This window comes from Nipponia nippon, unplaced genomic scaffold (assembly GCF_047370975.1).
Source record: "Nipponia nippon isolate SJK-2023a ecotype South Korea unplaced genomic scaffold, ASM4737097v1 scaffold_6, whole genome shotgun sequence".
NCBI classification, from domain to species: Eukaryota; Metazoa; Chordata; class Aves; order Pelecaniformes; family Threskiornithidae; genus Nipponia; species Nipponia nippon.
In genome coordinates this window covers 55,966,354-55,987,699 of record NW_028262380.1, presented here as the reverse complement: position 1 = coordinate 55,987,699, position 21,346 = coordinate 55,966,354, and the positions used below count along the sequence as shown (strand labels likewise).

Sequence of the window (21,346 nt, the reverse complement as noted above, 5' to 3'; positions counted from 1 at the left end):
AAAAGCATACAAATATACGATTTTTGTTACTGTTGTGATCTGACATGCAAGTTGCACGAGCAATTACAAATACCCAGTTTCATTTAAAACAATCATTATTCTCTGCTTAGCCTTTTCAGGGATTACATTAAGCAGGCACTGCAATGTGAAACTTCAAAAATTATTTTGGTTTATTTAATTGCCCCACCCCCAACCTCAGAAGAAATCTGCTAGTGGTGTATGACTGCAAGTTTGTGAGGAAGCACTTCCTTTAGAGCAGAGGAACAGTGTTTTATTATTCTTTGTACACAAAAGGCTTTGCTGCATGAATTCATGTCAGCTGATTTTACAAGAAGCCCTGCAATGTGTACTCATGTATTGATGAGCCTAACGGAGCCCTTATTCTGTATGACAGACTTGTGTGGTGCATGTTAAATAGTGAAACCTTACCAGCAATTTATTTCTAGTTGAGAGCTTATTGCAGATTATGTTGCGAAGTCAGTAGATGTTTGAGTGGTGCGTATCACCCGAGATGTGTAGCAGTCTTCCTGCAATTGCCACACAAAATGCTGTGTTGCTAACATGACAGCATTTTGCTTATCAGCTACTGGTGAGCACGGGGATGACATCATTAGTGGCCAATGAGACACGCCAGCCGTGCCAGGCAGCTGCGAACAGTCCCTTGTTGAGGCACACGCTGATTTTGTGCTTCCATTTGTATCCGTGCAACACAGAGATTAGTACTTCTCCACAAGCAGTTATGATAATTCTGCATCAGGGAAGCTGAAATGTTAGTAGATACATTCATGATTGTGTCCAAGTATGGCTACAGCAAAACATATTGTTGGGCTGCTCTTTGGCCTCATTTTATTTGAAAAGATTGAGGCACTCCTTACATGACTCTATTCGGTGCTGATCCCTCCATTGTTTGGTTGCATGCATTATTGCTTTCTTTCCACGGTTTTTGTGTTGTGCACTCAACTGGCAACAGTTGGCAATAAGATTGAGCAGCAGAAGTAGGCTGCTGGAATGAAGATATAAATATTACTCTGCGACTAGAAAAATGAGAAACCTAAATCATTCTGTCATCCTAGAGGTAGTTTTTTTATGTTTGTAAAAATTATGGAGTACTAATGATGTAATTAGGAAGCATAGAGAAAAAGCAGAAAACACTGAAAAGAAAGAAAGAAACTTATAATTTGACTTAAATAAGCTTGACATAAGTGAAGCAGTCAGTATGGTCACATATTACCAAAGTCACAGTTGAAAAGCGTCACCTCTGTATATTGAATGTTGTATGTGATAGGTAAAAGGGTCAATGAGAGGAGGGGTATGATACAGAGGCTAGTGAACAATGTCTGCTCCTGACACAGATATTTGAGTTTTGGAGGAATATTCTGTCAATATACCTCAGCTGAAGGATAACAGCTGGAAATGCATGTGTATGTGTGCTCATGGCCTATTGTGGACACAAGATGAAGTGACAGCCCGGACTTCAGTGGAAGAAATCATAATTCTCTCTTTAAATAATTTTCACCTCAGAGCTGCAGCTGGAGAGATGCCAGTTACCATGGCTCAGCTGAGGCACATATACTCATTAGACTTATGGTAACTCACTAAAAGGTATCTGAGCCCCTAGATGCATGTTATGCCTCTTTTTATACACATTGCTCTGAATTTCTCTCTTGTACCTTCAAGAGTTCTACAGTGGAGGCTTGGTGGCCAAATGGACATGGAAAGCAAACTGGATACAACATGACAACAACTTTCATCATGGAGGCAGGATACCAGATTGAGAAATTTTCAAAGGTGAGCTCTTCAGCTTGATTACAGCTGGCATTTCACTGCTACTGTTAGGACATCTGTGCTGCATAGCAGGTATCTAGCGCTCTTAAATATTTTGCTGGATTGCAATATGCATGTGAAAATGCTCCTGAGAAACAAGAGTTTTTTTTAATGTCACAATGTATGCTTAGCTGTTTTCTGGTGGCCTTAACTTGTATGGATGCCTTTACTTGCATTCAGACTGGAAGATGTGTTACAGTTACTTGGACACCTCAGAAAGGAAAGGATGTTTACTTTGTAAGTCTTCTATTTTATGAAAAAAAGTACTTTTAAACTTGATACATCATGCTGATGTTTTTGTGTCATGCACTGAAAAACCCTTTTAGATTTCTATAGATTATATGAAGGTTTATTACTGAGATTTTTCTTGTTAATTAAATTTTTAAAAAATTTGTGGGATAGACACATTCCTAAAAAGCTAACATACATTCATTTATTAGAATGTGATAGATGCGTTTCAGGTTTAAGAAGAGGTAACATCTTAAATATGACCATGAAAGTAATATTCAGGGATATTTGCATAAGGGTTCCTGCAACATACTGGCTGTATAATTATCTGTTTCTTTTTACTAAGAAGCCTAGAAGAGGTAATTTTCAAATGTCCATTGAAAAAAAAAATTATCTAAATTAGACTGGGCTCAACTGATTATGCCATCAACATGTGGAAACAACCAAGTAAACTTACACATTTACTAAGTGTTTCTGATGTGTATTGCTTCACTGAAAACCGATCTGGTCACCAGGCATCTAAAACTGCTATTTGCTGTAACATTTGTTCATGTGAAAAATTCTATGAAAAGCAGTAGCTTCTGGAGTCTTAGCCTTTATAGGGCTAGCCCTTAGTTTGATTATGAAGTCATAATAATAAATAATTCTTCTCTATTATTAGCGATTTAATTTTGAAACAATTAAAAAACCACACCAAATAAACGTGGCATGTTATGCTTGGAAAAACTGATTATAGGAAATATGGCTATAAAGCCCGTAAAAAAGAGAATTCTGTTGTTACTGTGTGAGAACTGCACGATAGGAAAACTAATTGATTCCACTTGGGTAGTTGCGTCACGATATTTCATAGAGCCCTGTGGCATATGATCATAGGGACTTCATGGTCTACCAAAGATATTCAGAAGCCTCTTCTTTTTTTCTTCTTAAGGGGAAAGAGGGGGGAAAAAAGCACCATATAGTGGGTGTTATAAATTAACCAGCATATGAAACCTTTACCAATTCATAGTGTGAAGTCTAGTCTTCCTTCATGTCTTCTGTGAAGCTCTGTCTTGGATTCTGACATGCGCGCACACACCCACCCACCCTGAGCTGTACGAGTGCAAAAAGGCTCCATGTGCATTTTTTTCATGTTCTAGCACAATTTGCTCTCGTGTCAGCAGGACTGAATAGCAACATTCATATGGCTTAATAAGAACTTTGAGTAGTTCAGAAGATACAATCGAGGATAAATGTTCCTGAAAGTTGTTCTTCTGTTGTCCACCCAGTGCTGTATTCAGGTGGAATATGTTTACTGCTCCCCTCCCCACCCTCTGCTTTTTAAAAAAGAAAAAAATAGGGGTGGGACATTTCACAAGTGGTTTGTCTCTGTAGAACGGTATATGTGAGAAAACACAGCTTGGTCTTATGTCAGGTTTGGCTACCCTTAGTTTGAACTACTCTCTGGTTTCTGACATGTTAGAGTAGTCTCCAACACATTAACTAATTCTTTGGGAAAATTTCTAGGTAGCCTCCCAGTATGTACTTGTGCAAGCTCTATAGAGCTCTAGCCAGCTGTGCTGGGAACCTCTCTGACTGAGGGAAGAACCTACTCACTCCTGCTGAGAGTAACAGAAGAACAAAACAGAATAAAGCCAACATGCAGGACAGAGTTGGGTTTGGATTTGTTTTGTTTTTCTATTTGAATGCTTTGGTTTAGAGTTTGTTTCTCAGGTGAATGTGAAACAAAGTCATAGCCAGAAATTATCTCGGAATGGAATTGTTTTTCTTGAGGGAGGGTCTATTCAGTCCTGTTTGCTGTTGATAAGTTGCTTTTCTTCTTGCCATGCCTCCATCAAGGAATTTATTACCTTTTCATTGCCTTGTGAGGCATTTGTTTGCTTTTCGATTCTGTTTCCCCATCCTTCTGTATGCTTATTTCTTCAACACTATAATCAGAGTTTTTTTTATTTCATGAGGCTATTTTAGTACTTGGAAGATCTTAACCTCTAGCTGTCTTTCCCTCCTTCCCTCTACACTGTCTTTTCCCCACAGGCCTTTTAGCATGACTTCCAGAAGTCTTTCCTTTTGGCTTTGTAGTTTTCACACCGCTTTCATGCTGTGTGCTAATTTGTTAGGTCACTGGGGCGTTCTGTGATCTTTCAGCTCTGGGCATCTTCATCCCTATTAATTTTCCTACTGCTAAATCTGGGAATGCCAAATGTGATCCACAGGTCACCTAACTGGGTACAAAGTCTTTGTATGTGACTCAAAAAGACAGGGATCTGTTTCTTAATTGTGCACAGAACCAGCTGATTAGTCTGTGGTGGCTAGAAAGCCTCTTCTGTGTGCTCCAAGACTGGGAGAAATGTTCAGTCCTCAGGCAGCAAGGTCTATCAGACAGATTTCAAGGTGGCCAAGGTCTTGGTAGCCAGAAAGGGACATAACCAAGCATGCCAGATGCTAGTTGCCTCCCCTTGCCCTTTTTTTACCTCACAAGGCAGAAGGAAGCTGCTGTAGGAACAGGAAGAGGTGCTGTGTTACCAGGTGGGCCCCTGGGGAGCAATGGAATGGGAGAACAAAGGCACCGAACCCTGGATGCCTGGGAATGCGAGATGGGGCTGAGGAGCTTTTCCTCTTGCTCGTGCTGTATGGGTGGTCCTGGCTGGCTGTTTCAGCCTCTCGGATTGCCTCGGGTTTGGCCAGTTGCATGAGTTCCACTTGAGCATGAATAAAGCAATATCACATTACTTCTGTTAGCAATATAAATACTCCATTACAAATGCACTCTGAGACAGTCCCAACCTGCCCGATGACATCCATTAAGAGGACCTCCCAAATACTTTGGGAGCCCCAACTGTAAATCCCTTTCCATTTTGTGCCACAAAAAAGAGCCACGCTGGAGATTGAGGAGTTTTTCTCCAAGTAATTGAATTCACTGGAGGAACGTCAGAACTTTTTCGCTAGTGTAGTACTCATAATGTAGTTGTTCGTTTGTAGCCTTCAGTAGTTAGGCTAACCATGGAAGTTGTATGAAATATTAGTTATTTTTTTAATTCGACTTCTCATGTTGAAATAAATCTGCAAAATTCTTGGAATGGGTGTCAGGCTCTTGTCCTAAAGTTAAGTTCATCATTCTGGTCTATATTCAACTGACCCGGTGTGCAATGGGATCACAGAAGAAAAAAAGGCAGGGCACACTGTTCTCAGTACTTGTATGTGCACGGAGATATTGGGCAGGGAGTCTGAAATGTCCTCTCAGTGGTCTGACTTTGTAGTTTTTCTTTGGCTGGGAATTTCTTTAGTGGTATGGATGCTGAGCCCCACTTGCCACTAATCCACTGCTGCCCCGGGGCAGCGCTGTAAAACACTGCAGGCCTTCAAGCAAGTCCCATTTTTTTATTCATTCAGTTTCTATGTTTTGGTCATTGCCGTGATGCGGAGGGGTTTAGTTTGAGGTCAGCAATTTGCAGTCTCCACTCGTGCATCTAGTTTGTCATGTGTATTGTCTCTGGCCAGGTGTTCAATTAATAATTGGCCAGTTGACTAAGCAGCACCAAAGAGGAAGCAAAAAAAGCAGTGATTTTCTTTGTCTTCTCTACCACTAGAAATAATTTTTTTTTCTACCTGTATGATTTTTTTTTTTTTTAATAAGCTGAAAGTTTAAAAAACACAGCCCCACAGTGGGATTAGTCATTTCCCATTTGAACTTCAGCTTTGTCTGGTGTGTGAAATAAAGAATTACATTTTATCCCAAAGACAAGTATATCACTTTCACTTAACTAGGTTAATTTTAGCCTGATTTACTGACGGATACTTGTCTCAACTGTAGCTTGTGGCAGAGAGAGAACAGGCTGTACTCTACAAGCTGACCTTTTGAAAAGGTATAGCAAATAGTCATTTGAGGGAGGAGTGGTTGCCATCTTAGGGGTAGTCCAGAAAAAAGGAGATTCCTGCCTTCCTGATCCAAACTTGTTGCTTGGTGTGAGTTGGCTGAAATTTGCTATTAGCTTTCCTTCACTTTATTTAATTTCCCAATTATCTCCCTATGACAATGAGCAACAGGTACCAGAAAGAGAAATAATTTTCTTTCTGATCTAGATCAGTTGAACTGGAACAAGGATGCAAGAGAAAAAGAAGTCTACAGCCTCCCTGAAAGAGATGTTTTCTGTAACACTTTGCAGCTGTGCAGGAGCCTAACATGGCAGCTGCCCCTCATCTGCCTCATGGCAGGTGGGGAAGACACCTCTACAGATAAGGGGTTAGTGCAAAGTATTATTGCAGTCAACTAACTGCTCTCTCATAACTGTGGAATTGGCTATGTTTATGTCGGTGCAATCACAATACCCCTCAGAGTAGCATTGTTGCTTTGACTGAAGTAAAATCCCAGCAAATGTCCATAATAATTTCTTGAGAACTTTTCTTCCACCTGCAGCAGGAAGAAGGAAATGCTTTTTTTTTTTTTTTTCAGTGTCTGCACTACACAATACCAGATGTTAGGCTGAAAGAGCAGCTGTAAAAGTTTGGCTTCTGCTTGAGATGTGCTTTTATCTGGAATGACCTTTAATACCTTACACAGAGTTAGTGGTTATTTAGCTGAACTGGTCCCTCTGAAACCTTATTGCTGATCACACTGTTCAAACACAGCTGCGATGGCCAGAGGCCCCTTCGCTTCCAAACCGGCATTTGTGTTTGCATGCATATCTTTTTCTCTTTAATTGCTACATCTACTAAAAAGGTATCATTTCGGGGCAGCAAAAGAGGATTTTGCCTTTACTACATGAACCTGAAGCTAGGCATTCTGGGACAAGACTTACAGCTGAGCTGCTGCAGTCTCCTTCTGTAAGGAGAAAAATGCGGATTAAATGATGTGTCTGATCTAGTGCAACCACTGCATTCCTCTTGCTGGTCCTCAGCTGGACTTTCGACTGAATTCTGCAGCAAGCAAACATGCACCTGTCTCTTACACACATATATACATGCATGCACATGTATGCTCATTTGCTCATGCTTTCTCTCTCTCTTAATATGATAGTAACTTTAAGAAGTGAACGTGTTTATCTCTCTCTTTCTCTCCTAATACGATAGTAACTTTAAAAAGTGAACAGGTTTATCAGAAGGATTCTTTTCAGCCCTGTTGCAGTGTGTTTTAATCAAGCAGAAATTTAGAGATGAGACTGTGTCTTTTGATTCCTTGATAAACTAAGCTGTTAGTGTTCAGTTGAATCCCTTTTGGAATAATTTTTGTGATTTATTTTGTTTTAATTAATTTTTATCTGCTTTAAACCTAAGCTTCATGTTTTCACAGGCCTATTTTCGGACAGTAGAACTTGTTCAGGAGCCTATTCCTGGCTCACCAGGTCTGAGTTTCTACTTTAGAATCAATGGCCGACCCATTTTCATCAAGGGCTCAAACTGGATTCCAGCAGATTCTTTCCAGGACAGAGTGACCTATGACACGTAAGCCACATTTGATGTTCTTGAAGGAGAAGGGATCACGTCTTCCTCCTCCTGATTCTCTATCCACCCTCAATCAAAGGGTGGCATTGGGAGGTGGTACTCCTTTCAAGGTAGGACACTAATTGTTGTGGGTTCGAGGCCTCAGAATTAGGGCTTAGTTAATAGATTTGAGTGATGTTCAAGGCATGTAAGTGCAATAACAGATGGGAAGATGGTGGTTTGCTGTCCACAGGTTATTGGCCTTTCGGGTATTTTTAGCGATGATCCTCAGACTGTCTGATCCTATTGCCTGGGATACGTTCATTGGTACTCAAAGGAAGTGCACTTCAGCCGTGTCCTAACCCATCTCGTGCAGGGAGACATAAGTGCATAGTAGCCTTTCTCCCTTTTTCCCCCTCTGGTCCAGGCTTCTTGGATTTCAATGCCACAACACCTCAGAGACGTAGGTGGGATGGGGGCCATGCTCTGCTTTGACTAAACTTTGTTCTGGGTAGTTGGGGAACTGGGACAACAGGGCATGCTGCAGTGTGCATTCATATGCAATTTAGAGGCTGCCAGCATGATTAAAGAAAAATTAATGGAGCCTGAATTCCTTAAAATGAGATTCAGAGTCTCAGTCTTTCTCCTCCCCCTCTTACTCACCCTCCCTTCTCACTATGCATTGTGGAACTCAGGAAGAGTATATAGATTTCTGAATGTGTTTAAAAGAGGATTTGAATTCAAGTGATCAATATTTAAAGCAAGTAATGTCTAAGGAGAAAAGAGCAACCTGATTAATAAATATAGTATTTCTAAATCTGGTCCTGCCAATACTTCTGTAAAAGCACTTCCTTGCATGTGTCACTCCATCCATTTCGTAAGTGTTAACAGGACCAAGTAACTTTTTCTGCATAAAAAATTGCTTTTTGAGACCTCTGTCCAGACACGCAGGCTTAGAAGGTATCAAAATAGTCTGGTTTCTATCAGAGTTATAAGTCTTAGATTGCCTGCTAATGGTGAATGTTTGGGGGGTTTTTTTTGTTTTTTTTTTTTGTTTGTTTTTTTTGCTATAACCTTTTGCTATCACTCCTAAGTGATACAGTTTCACAAAATTTGTATGAATCTTCTTTTTGTATTTGACAGATTATGGCTACTCCTGAAGTCTGCAGCAGATGCTAACATGAATGCACTTCGGGTTTGGGGAGGAGGAGTATATGAACAAGATGAATTTTATGATATTTGCGATGAACTAGGAATAATGGTAAAAGCAATAAACACAGAACACTTATTTAAAAACTGACAAGAACTTCTAAATAAAAATCCACTCTAAATGAACAAAATAAGAGAATTAATACATAAGTTCTAGCTATCTTTCCAAAGGACATGCTAGAGTACCAACCTGAGAAGTCAGATTAACCTGATTTTTTTTTTTTTTTTTTCTTAAATTTCTTTCTAATTTGAGTGGTTCCTGATTACTGAGGCTGTCTGTTGAAACTGGAAGTGACATTTTGGAGACTATATTAGAACCCCAGCTTGTATTTTCTCTTGTAACTAAGGCTACAACTCTGTTCCTCACTTATCCTCACTTTCCAGCACAGAATCTCACCTTCAACTCCCCTTCCTTTTCTCCCCACTGTCTTTCCATCCCCGCCCTTACATTTCCCGAAATCAGAGCAATGGGACTGTGGCTTTAACTTTCTGTCTTCTAGCTCTTTTCAGACCAAACCTTTCATCTTTATATACTGTACCTCTCTCCCAGTTCTACATTTTCTACTCTCTTGGGGAAAGAATGAGAGAAGAAATGAACAGCTGAGGGACTGGTGCTAGTGATGTTACTTAACTCAGGAAGATGTTTACGCTGTAATGATGAGCATGATAGAAGAACTTTTGTGGACTGTAGGCATCAACAGGGACTTGCAACACTCAGTCAAATAGTTGTGAAACAAGTAGTGCATGGGAGGGGGGTTATTCACAAGATCAAATAGTTTTTCCCAGGGGAGCCAGACTTTGGGGTCTTGTAGCTGTGTTCAGGGCTTAGTCGTGTGATAATAGCCCTGCTGAAGAATATGAGTGCTTGACTGTATGCCCCAGATTGAGAGCAAAGGCCTTGCAGTCTGACCTGAATGAGGATTTAAGGCCTGCTGTATTTTAGTTTAGTGCTTTCAGCTACCTCTGAGTTATCAAAACACCAAAGAAGGTAGTCATGCTTTTCTCTGCTGTGGAAATGGATTTTTTTTCTTTTAAAAGTATTTTCTCCTTTATAGCAATACCTAAAAAGGTTTGGGGTTTTTTTTAGTTTAAACTTTTTAAACAAAAATATTTCACTTGGCCTGAAGCCAAGCATGGAAGGCCTTATCCAAAGGGCCATTTTGAACAAGCTATAATTGAATATAAATGTAGCTGTAAGGGGAACACCTGCTGCAAACACTGATAATCCTAGAAGAGTACCTTTGATTATATGAGCTTGGAGGCACATGTTAATAAGTTTTGATGAAATAGCCACTAGATGAGTGAAGGCCAAGTTGCATCTGGTATTAAAATCCCAAGAAGTATGTTTGGTCTTACTCTACAGCATAAAAAGCAGGGAAACAGAATTCATACCTTGCTGCCTTCTGCTGTGTGTGCTTGGAAAAAATAAAATGTTACATCTATTTTAGTCATCTGAATGAATGCCCTGATTTTCAGGACTTCTGAGCACTTATAGTTCTTTCATTTTTTGACACTAGGCACCTAAGTAGGCCACTTAAGATCTGTGCCTGTACAGTGCTCAATGCAAGGTTTAGATCTTATTTAGCAGCCAAAATAGCAAGTAGGTGCAGAAAATCAGACCCTTATTCTGGAGGGGGTGGTGCTGGAGGCTTTTGGGTTTGTTTCTTCTGATGGTCTTGCAAAAAAGGCTTAAAAGTGCATTAGAGTCAAACTGTGCTTAAGGAAAAACAGTGATAGCTCACTGAGGGCAATAGCGAGAAAGTTTCTTTCATAGAGAGTTTTTGACTCTACGCAGTCACTGAAGGATTCCGAGTGATTCTTCAGCAATAGCTTTGCTTTTTTTTGTACAGTGCTCGGAGTGTAACAGTTATTAATGGATCCATTACCTCCCACTGTCCTGTTCCCTATCTTCAGTTTTCTGAAGGAATATACACTGAAGAGAGTCATAGAAAAGCATGTTCTCACTGCAAGGAAAATGCAATTGTATGAGGAGCTGTTCTGGCTCTCACTATTGTTTATGTAGTATGGCGTTCAGAAAAGTGTAGTCTCCTACAGACTCCTTTGGGTTAATGTGCTCCTTCAAGAGATCTTTCCATTAACATTTGAGATAGTCTATCAGGAGTCTCAAAGTTATGGCAATTTAAAAAACAGAACAGGTAAAACAAGAAATGTTGCCCATGTCATCGGGCTTCTTCCTTTCCCTGTTTTTGTAATTCTTCTCCTTCAAGGTACAAATGGAGTTCATTGTTGAATTGAAAGGCTTACTGTTCTGTAGTGGTAGCTACTTGATGTTTCTTTGAAGAGAAAGATCACTGTGCTGTTAGAGGATGTTAGTTTGTTTCTGCCCCTCTTACTGGGTAACATTTGCTCTTTTTAAGACCAGTTTGCGCATTTGGTATGGAAGTGTTTTGTTAACAAGTACGCTTGAATATCTGTTAAGCGTGCTCAATACCATGTTGGAAGAATTACTGTCTCTTTTTTAATAAGTAGTGGGGACTGGGTGTTAAACCATAAAGTAGTAAATACAAAATTGTTCTGTTCAGCTGGAGATTGCCCCACGTTCACATCTGAGCAGTGCATGGATTCTAATTATTCCATTGAAACTTACTGAACTCCATCTACTGAGCAATATTCCACTCATCAGTGAAGGCTGTCAGGTTCTCATTCCTAAGGGTAACTATTTTGTAACTCTGATATTGAGGAAAACCGCAGTGGAGTATGCACATACTGAACCCTATGGACAATGTGATTGTTTTGGTGGTACTTTCCAAGAATAATAGAAATAGAAAAACAAATAGAACATTTCAGTTTAATTCTTTCTGAGATAAATAACTTCTGTCTGAACAAAGGATTGTGCATTCCAATAACCATATATTTTTCCGGTATGTACAATGATTTGCTAACGGATTTTTTTTTCTTTCCTTTTCCCTGCAGATTTGGCAGGATTTTATGTTTGCATGTGCACTATATCCAACTGACCAGAATTATTTAGAATCTGTAAGAGCAGAAGTTTCTCATCAGGTATTTTGTCTGTGTGTCAAAGCTCTGTTTCCCATTACCTATTTTTGATTGACTGTATAAGTTAGCTTTCCAAAAATGCTTATTTGGATGTGTGTGTTAATGTACCTTTATGTGGCAGACACAAAATGTAACCTTGCTAAATCCTCTTTAACTTACTTGCAGGAGTAGTCATTCAAGCAGAGGTACAGGCCTTCCTCATGTCCAAACTGCCCTCTTCTCCAGGGTGTTTAAGAGCATTCACTGAGAGTGAGCTCTCATTATTGCAGCATGCCTTAGCACAGAATTTACCCTTCACGTGTGGCTGAGTAGATGAGGATGAAGGTGCACATGTGCATATGGAGGATATATGTCAGCCTGTTAAAAGTTTGCTGTAAGTGTGTATTACAAAAGTTTGAGCCTGGTGGAGAGTTGAAGGAATAGTGAACAGTGTGGATGAAAACAGGAATTGTAGGCTCAGTGTATCTAATATGCATGTGGACTTGTAATTCAAGTAGTAATGTTTTGTTTTTTAAGAGAAGTAATTTTACTTGATTTCTGAAACTCTAAGTTGTATTTCAGGTAAGGCGTTTAAAATCCCATCCATCAATTATTCTGTGGAGTGGTAACAATGAAAATGAAGCAGCAATTGCAAGCAACTGGTTCTCCATACCTTATGCTGACAGAGAAGTCTATATCAAAGACTACGTGATGCTTTATGTGAAGAACATCCAAGAAATAGTTCTTACTGTAAGTGATCTCAAGAAACTGTAGGGGCATATGGCTTGACCAAAGGTTTTAATGTTTGCAACTTGAGCAACTTGGGATTTCACACCGCCCCCCCCCCCTTTTTTTTTTTTTTTAATCCTTTTGGGAAATGAAAACCAGCACATTATTGAGGAGTTAGATTTTCCAAGCTCTTGTAAACAACTCTCTAAACTCAAGAGTTATACTCAAAGTAAAACAAAAAAATTACTTACATCTTTAACACTCTGGGATATGTAAAGGAAGACCTGAAAATGAAGTGGATCTTGCTTGGATCTTGCTTCTTTTTTTCTTCCTATTTTTAATACCTCCACAAATGCCTTCACTTCCACTGGACAAAAGTCAACTTGTCCGTGAATTAATTAATCTAGATGATCAGATTTTCTTCATCCTGATTTTGTTGAAGTCTACTGTAAGAAGGATTTAACAACCCTTACGCCTTTAAAAGGCAGTTGAAGAAATTAGTAAAGATGTTATTTCCTCAGTGTGCTCTTCCAGTATTTGTCTTAAGTTTTTTGGCTTAAGCAGGTTAAACAAAAGTTATGCTAAACATTGTCCTCATGCTGTGTAGTCATTATATTGTGTGTTTTTGAAAAACAGACCAATGGTGTATTACAGTATATGAAGGCAAAATAAAATATTTTGATGTAAGACTTAAACTGTGCACATGCAGACCAGAAGCACCTGGAATCCATGATGAAGTCTACTGTGATTTGACACTACCCATTTTGCACAGCTCTTGTAGTTTTATTTGTCCTTCTAGAAGTATTGCAGTTCTTCGTTATTTAATGGAATCTGCTTTTAACTAACTTTTATGTGTGTATGTAGAGTGAAATTGATTTAAAAGTCCTAAATTGATGTTGCATAACTGTATAAGGATTAATAAACAATGCTTGAACCACAGGTGAGTATTCTAAACTTCCCTGTTAGCCAGGAGACAAGATGTTGCAAGAGGTTTGTCCAGTTAGAACTTCCTTCTTCAACAAGAGTGTGAGGTTTTGTTATCCTAAAAATGCTAGTGGCCTTTTCCTACCCAGTTATCCCTTGTATGGTATGATCTTACTGAGTTCAGGGTGTGATAATTTCAGTCTAATCTCTGTCCTTTTCAGGATGAGATACATTTCATGTTATGAGGCTCATGACCCAAAGTTTCCCTTTGCTAAGGCAGACACTCAGTATGTAGGTGACAGCAATATTATTGCTTCTTATTGGAGGCTGCTGGCATTGTCAGAGTAGTTGTACTCTCAGAATTTAGAATACCCTTGTACTGGAAAAGTTGAGATATGAGGAAACAATAAAAATGAGGCCAGGTTTGAAAAAAGCTGCTGAAAAGGATTCTGCTCTTGAGGGCAATTACACATTCTAAATGGTAATGGTGTCTTATATTCCTGCTTAACATCTTGATTCTAGATTTCTATATTTCAGTTAGGTTTTTTGGAACTGAGTTCTTTGTAAAGGTATGCTGTGGTGTTTCTGTGATTAGCTACATGAGTTGGATGACCAGTGCGTGTGCAGCGAAGTGAGGTGTTCTGGCTTGATACTGGTTTTTAGTTACAGTTCACTTGTGCAGTGTTGCCGTCCAAGACGGACCCTCCTTTAGTTTAAACCTGTAGAATAACTATTTTGAGTGCCAGAAGGAACCATACAGTGAAATAATTTCAGGTCCTGTGTAATACAACCCAGCTGAGGAAACCTGTAACTACTAGCAGTACTGGACTGTGTAACTTAAAAAGACTTTTAAGTTTGAGGTAAGACTTTGGGGAATCCAGGATATCCTGTAGTAAATTGTTTCAGTTAATTATTAATTACTTATGTCAAAAAAAAAAAAAGGAAAAGAAAGACAAGGAACAGGACTATTTCTTAAAATGAAGCACATGTCTAAGTGCTTTGCTGTATTGGAGCCAGTTGCTGTAACTTGTGACTGATAACTAACTCGGGCCTCTGTCTTACTACAAATAGGGTGCTAAATGAGTTACACCTGCAAAAGGATTCCTTCAGTACTTTGTAGGGTACTGCTAAAAGATTTAGTATTCTAAATCTACGGAGGCTATAAATAAAGGCAGCTCTGAACAATTTGAAATGTAACCCTTCTTATAGTCTCATCTATCTTAACATGCGGAGCCAGCCAAAATGACAATGTGCAATGCTACTGTGCAAGCATTAGTAGCAGAATACTTTGGCTTTGTTAGGACTAAATTTAGATGACTACTTAATGAGAAAGGGGAAAATCATGGCCTTGTTCCTGCAAAAACACTGTAAAAGTAATGATTTTCTGTAAAGAAGTCACAGTACTCAAAATATTAATGTTCCTTGAGTTTATTTTTCACGAGGCACACTTTAAATAGCTTTCATTAAGAATTTAGAAGCATATAAAGATAGAAAATCTCTTGATGTGAGGAGAGAATCCCTTAGAACAGCAGAACAAGCAATATCATGCCCAGCTGTCCTCCAAGAACATAAATAAGAAGCTAATTAAGCAAGTAACGATGGTGAATGTCAGGACACAAAGGGGAATGTTTCCTAGGCAGTGAGTCAGAAATTTGGAAAAGGCATGTTCTCCCTGCCGCCCACCCCACCTCCCCTTTTCAAAATGTGGTCTATGTATTCAGATGATAAAAGCCAATCACTTTGTGAGGGGGTTGTGTTTTTGTTTTTGGTTTTTTTTTTTTTTTTTTTTTTAAAATCCCAGGAAGATAAGAGTCGTCCTTTTATTGCGTCCAGTCCCACCAATGGCTTGGAGTCAGTTAAAGAAGGTTGGCTGTCTCAGAATCCTTATGATACCCATTATGGTGACACTCACTTTTATGACTACAGCAGTGACTGCTGGAACTGGACAGTGTATCCTAAAACTCGTTTTGCTTCAGAATATGGATTTCAATCCTGGCCTTCCTTCAGTACTATCGAAAAGGTAAGGCTGGGCTCCCATGCCTTACTCTCCCTTCTGCTTTCATTTAGTGAGGGCACTGAGTCTCTTCCCAACAAACTACAGCAAACTGTAGTTGGGATAATACATTGTTAGGTGTGGTATGGCACAGGTGGGATAGAGGTGCATGCTAGTGTGGAGGGAGGGGATGAAACCGGACTGTTTCCCTCCTCAGTGTTCAATATATTTACCTTGATGTTGCAAGAGGAACCAAGTTCAGATGAGAGACTAATATGAGACTATTAATTTTAATAGTAATTCTATTTAATATATAGCTAAGTAATGATTGCCTAATGTCTGTTTCCTTTTGCTATGTCTAAGGATATGTGTTCATTTAGAAACAGAAGAAACATGATAAATGCTGAATTGTGCTAAATTCTAAAATGTATTGATTTTTATAATTTTTACCAATTTTTTACTTAAATAATTTGTTTCTTTATGTATTGCATAAAAGAGAATTTGGTTTTGTCTCCTGTTAAATTTAGATATTGTATATTCTATCTTATTTATCCCATTGGAGCAGAGGCATATCATGCTGTTTATCCATTTGTTCAGAGGGAGATGAATATCATGTTGATACTCCTGCATGCAACTAAAAGGAGTTCAGAATGTTCCTTTCAATTTGCTGGGCAAAGTATATTATCTGAGACATAATCAGTACATTCATCCATATTAATAATAATGAAAATTATTCAATCCAGCCTAAAAAGGAACAAATTTAAATAAAAAGATTTTATAGAGATTGTAATTACAATGAAAGCTTGACAATAATAACTGTATGAGCTATGCTGCATTGTTGTCATTAGTTTGAAAAAAAAATTGTTTCATGATAATTTGTTCTCGGAGGCAGGTTTTGAAAATATACACATTATTAGAATTTGTAGCCCTACTAACTTCTGTAACTTTTGTGCCTAAATGTGTTTGGCTAGAGTCCATTCTTCCATCTTAATCTAGGGTGTTTCTGATTTACTATGAATGCAGACAAACCTCTGAGGAGGTTTGGACCTTAGGACAAATAAGTTAAATGCCATTGACCCAAAAGTTGCTCTTCTGGGTTCAACAGCATGTCTGTTTCTATTTATTTGTACAAGGAGTATAAGCAAAGGATGTTACTGTTTCAAAATCCTTGCATGACTTCATGAGGCACTATAGAAATGTACTACCAATTTTAAAGGTTTTGGATGAAGTCAGCAGGCTGTAATGGATATCCGTTTCTGAATATCCTGTCAGTCACTGAATGCACATTTTGCCTTTTCATTCAGATCTCTAACTTTTTTGTGTTTTTTTAAAAGGTGTCCTCCACTGAGGACTGGTCCTACACAAGCAATTTTTCTCTCCATCGACAACACCATGAAAATGGCAATGATCAGATGCTTCAACAGATTGGGCATCATTTCAAGCTTCCCCAGAGCACAGATCCCATAAAGAAGTTCAAAGATATGATTTACCTCACTCAGGTAACAGCGATGTCTTCAATATAAGTAGCTGTCAATACTTGTTCCATTAGATACTGTCAGCAGTTAAAACTGGGCCTATTCTGTTAGGTAATGTTCAGTTATACAGAAAGTTTCTGCAGTGAAGCATTGGAGAATCCAGTTTAATTTGGAAATAGCTTGTCTCTTGTTCATTGGAGAGAGACTCTAGTTTTCATCATAGAAGGGCTGGAGTACTTCTTGGGGAATCTCCCAGCACCTGGCTCAACTGGGAGAAAGTCTGGCTGCATGTGCAACCTTGGTCCCTGTCCCTAGCTGGCCCACTCATGAAGCTGGCTGGGGATGCAGGGATCTGCTGGCGTGCCTTGCTATGCAGTTATTCCCAGTGCTACTGTTACTCCCTGTTCCGGGGTGGGTATGTTTTGCCCTTGTGTACTCTGTAGGCTTACCCCTTTGGTATTTGCCACAAGGAATACATGAGCTTTTGGAACAAGATTGTTTCTAGAGAATGCAGATCTCTATGAATGAGATTGTTAGTAGCTTTTACTTTGTTATGGACTCGGATATTGATATTCTAGAGAATCTATTTTGTTGGTTTTGGTTTTGTTTTTTTTTTTTTTCAAACCAGTAGGTTATATTTTGCTCTTCATCCTCAGTAGTGTACTTCATGCTTGTTTCTTTCTTCATGATTTCTATGTGACTTTTAAATGATGTTAAGTAACTTTTAAATGTTATTAGACAAATTTAAAGGGCTGCTACTTTTTGTTGTGTTCCATGAATTTCAGAAACACTCTTGATGGGAATAACTGCACGTTCACTAAGTTTTTAATGTTTGAGAGGTGCTGTCAGCAAGTTTTATGTAAAAACAAAACAGCTGGAGAACTTTAGGCACTGATGACAAGAGAACAAGGATAGATGATGCTGTGAAATTGAAAGGGGGTAAAACTTGTCCAATGAGGTTCTGACTCAAAAAGCTATGAGAGTTTCTGCAGGGTTAAGTCTGTCAGGGCCTTATTAACAGGTTAAACAATTTAAGAATACCAAAATAAGGATGGCAGAAAGGATAAGGAAAGTAAACTTGGTGCTAGTGGTTAACTAGAAGTGTTATCTTTACCTTTTGAGCTGTCCTAAAGAATAACTTTTTCCTTTATTTTGAGACTTTTTTTAATAGCTCCCCAGCCTAGTAACATACTTTTGTGGAAAAAAAAAAAAAAAACCAAAACAACAGGCTGTTTGGCTTCTATTGAGAACTTGAAAAATTCTGAACAATGAAAAACGCTGAAAAGTGTTTTTTTAAAGACAATGTGGGGAAGGAGGCAAGAAGTGGGAGTGCAGGTGAAAAACGGTTGCTCTTTCAGTGCACAATTTTGTATACTGGGAATGTGTGTTATATGTTCAGGCTACAGGGATGTGGACATCATGGTAATGTATACTGGAGGTAGTGCAGCATAATGTCATTTTGCAACTCTTGGGTTTTTATTTATATTAATTAAAAAAATTATTTTAAATTTGTTTTTTTGTCTTCCATTTGCCTTTCAAAGACCCTGTTGCCCAGTGATCTTCACTGGATGGAAGGCAGAAATAGCCCTCCAGAGTTTCTCTAAAGATACTGCTTGTAAAGCTGTTGGGAGCTGCTAGGAATAGATCTCCTTCAAGTAGAGGCCCACTGCACTGCAGGTGTATACTCTTGAAGCTCAAGTTTAAAGTTATGTGCTGTTGCTGTGAAGTCTGTGTTCTATGTTAATATATACATACATGCTTTGAAAGTAAAGTAAAATACAAAATACAATACATCAAAAAAAATTTTTTTTATGTGTTTGTTGACCAAGGTGATGCAGGCTCAATGTATAAAGACAGAAACCGAATTCTATCGTTTTAGTCAAAGTGAAATAATCAAGGGAGAAGGACACACAATGGGAGCTCTGTACTGGCAACTCAATGACATTTGGCAGGCACCTTCATGGGCTTCCTTGGGTAAGTTTTATGACAGTCTAGTAAAAAGTGCCAGCTATCAGTCTTGTTTTGTTTTCCTCATCTGGAATTATCAGAATAAGAAGTATGGCTCTGCTCTCTCTCTCTCTTGGGCAACTTTGCAAACTTTGAACATGTTTCTGTCCATCCTTTAGAAATGCTTTCCAGAAAAGTGTTTTTCAGGATCATCCTAAGAGTCTGTGAAAGTGGAAGAGGGTAAAGAACAAAGCAATTCTTTTCCTATGGAAGTTTTGCTGTTTAAGTTCAGATTTAGCAGCCACTAACTCTCACCCTTGTTTTAGCAAGGTTTAGTTTAGAGAAGTTAAAATCATATGCAACTCCTAATTTCTTAAAAATACTTCTTTGTTGTTGTTGATGTTGTTTAAGCAGTGTTGTCGTTTCTCCCAAGGAAATATTATCATTGAAGCCAGACAAAGCTGCCTATTAGGAAGCAGTGATGGTTAAGATTGAGGGCACAACCTCCTTGTGAGGTAAACTTTCAACTACCCTTGCTTTTCTTATGTAGAGCTGGATCATCCTGAAACAGTGTGTGATCCAAGTTTTTCCAGAGAAATTTTGCATTGTTTGCAAGTTTAATTATTTTAAAATTAGAAATATCAATTCTCTTAAAAATTGGAGACTTCTAAGAAATGTTGTTTCCCAAAGGGCCTGTCCTAGAAATCCCTGATCATATTTATTGGCTCAGCCGTACAGATGCATGTATGTACCCAGCCACCCTGGGTGAGAATGGATAGAGAGGGAGCTAGTGAGATAGAAGGGTAAGAAGGAGCACCCAGGTATAGTTACACTTTCCATAATCCCAACAAATTTGGTTGATTTTGTTCCCTCTGCCCCCCATGGTGAAGCGATCAAAACCTCTCCGTTCAGTAGGTAGTAGTGCACTGTCAAAACAACCTACAGAACTGTGATCCTGTTCTGAGCAGTACGTAAAGGCTAGGCATCTACATTTCTTCTGTAGTCAGTTGGGGGAGAGATGGTTATCTCTAGAGTGTGATTCATTATGTCCTTAGCTGTCTAATAAGTGGGATGAATTATCTTCTCCATGCTGAATTTGATTTTCATGGAACTTCATATGACACCTCTCACCCAGCATAGCTTCTGAGAAGCTCTTTATAGGAGATGACTAGCTGAGATTTGGTGTCTTGCTTAGTGTCAGGTGAGGTGAATCACTCTTTGTGACTAAATTATTCTGCTAATATGCTATTTATGCACATGATATCTCCTTATATATTATTTATATATTTTTTTCCTTTTAGAATACAAAAATGGAGTAATCAGATATATAAAGACGTAGGTCACTTAGGCAGTAAGAAATAGGGGAGGAATGCGTGGTATGAGGGAAGTGGCTGTGTTTCATGTTCTGAACTTTTTGTTTAGAAGTAATTTTGAAATGGAGAAGCTGTTCTATGGCAGCTGTATAGGACTTGGGTAGATTCAATTTTAGTTGTTTCTCACATTTTCTGTTTTTGAAAATCTTTATTTAAGAATTTCATGTGTGAAGAAATACGAGTGAACTAGAAAAAGCTAAGAGTTAGTGTAAAGTTCTCGATCTGTCCTTAGAACAAAATGCCATTTGGCCTTGCTTTAAAAAAAACTAGCCCACCCCATCCTCCCCCTCTTTCTCTGGGAGATGTTTGTCCCTCTCCCTTCTTCTTTTTGTTCTTTTTTTCCTTTATTCATCCAGGCAAAGTAACTGCAACCGACAAAGGAAAACAAACCAGCAGAAGAAACAGGCTATTTTATTTAAATGTTAAGGCACTGGTCCAACTATAATGCTCATCTTTCTGGACTTTTTAGACTTGTATTAGGAAATGGAATATCCCAATGTTCATTTTTATGATTCTAGCAATGGCTGATGCTCTTAGGGCTTAAGTGCCTCAAGAGAAAAAGATGCTTGGAAAAATGTCTCTTTGTAAAGACTGGTGTATTGACAGATGAAGTGATCATGGAGACCATAAATGTCTTTTTAAGTACAGAGCTGATGTCATTGTAGAAAATATATCAAATACTTGAATTATTCATATGTTGTTGAAGTTAGTTTACAGAAAAGAAGCTCAGCAGAGATACAGCTGTCCCTTTGTTTTGTTCTATTCCCTCAGTGGAATGAGGAAAGGTTTAATATTCATTTAATTAGGCAGTGTGGTAGAGGGATTTTTGAAATGCTAATGGCTGAAATTATGCAAAACTTCAGAGAAATTAGTTTTATTTGCACTTCAAAAACACGTTTCTGCATCTTGTTAGATGGCACAGTAGTATCACCAAGGAGTGCTTCTTATTTAAATCTGGTATTTCACAGAGCGCCATGGGGGGGCTTACGTAATTTCCCTGTACAAAATGGAAGTGGTTCCTCATGAAGTGGGGAGGGAAGAAGGTAGCAAACGTTTCTCCTTTTAACTTACCTTTAAGACGTTTGCTTGGGACTGAATGAAAACACAGCGCTCCTCTGTCATAGTACTTCTGCCTTCAGTTCAGAACTAAATAGCTTTTACCACAACTGGGTTTTGATTGTTAGTGCCTAGTTGCAGAGCCGCTTGTGCCATGTTGAATGCTTTCGCATCTA

At 38.7% G+C, this 21,346-nt stretch overlaps 1 protein-coding gene across 14 annotated transcripts in view; it reads left to right on the top strand.

Moving 5' to 3' along the window:
• Nucleotides 1-21,346, top strand: part of MANBA (mannosidase beta) — a 67,453-nt gene that overhangs the window by 26,317 nt on the left and 19,790 nt on the right. For 13 of the 14 annotated variants that reach the window (XR_015699718.1, XR_015699717.1, XM_087736722.1 and 10 more), the window contains exons 7-14: nt 1,678-1,788; nt 7,337-7,488; nt 8,611-8,728; nt 11,611-11,697; nt 12,256-12,423; nt 15,128-15,346; nt 16,654-16,818; nt 18,624-18,768. Coding sequence is in view for 12 of the 14 variants with exons in the window: in XM_087736722.1 (XP_087592848.1) it covers nt 1,678-1,788; nt 7,337-7,488; nt 8,611-8,728; nt 11,611-11,697; nt 12,256-12,423; nt 15,128-15,346; nt 16,654-16,818; nt 18,624-18,768 (1,165 nt within the window). In the remaining 2 variants the exon portion in view is untranslated. The remainder of the gene's footprint in view (nt 1-1,677; nt 1,789-7,336; nt 7,489-8,610; nt 8,729-11,610; nt 11,698-12,255; nt 12,424-15,127; nt 15,347-16,653; nt 16,819-18,623; nt 18,769-21,346) is intronic. The other variant, XM_087736719.1, reaches the window with a different exon arrangement.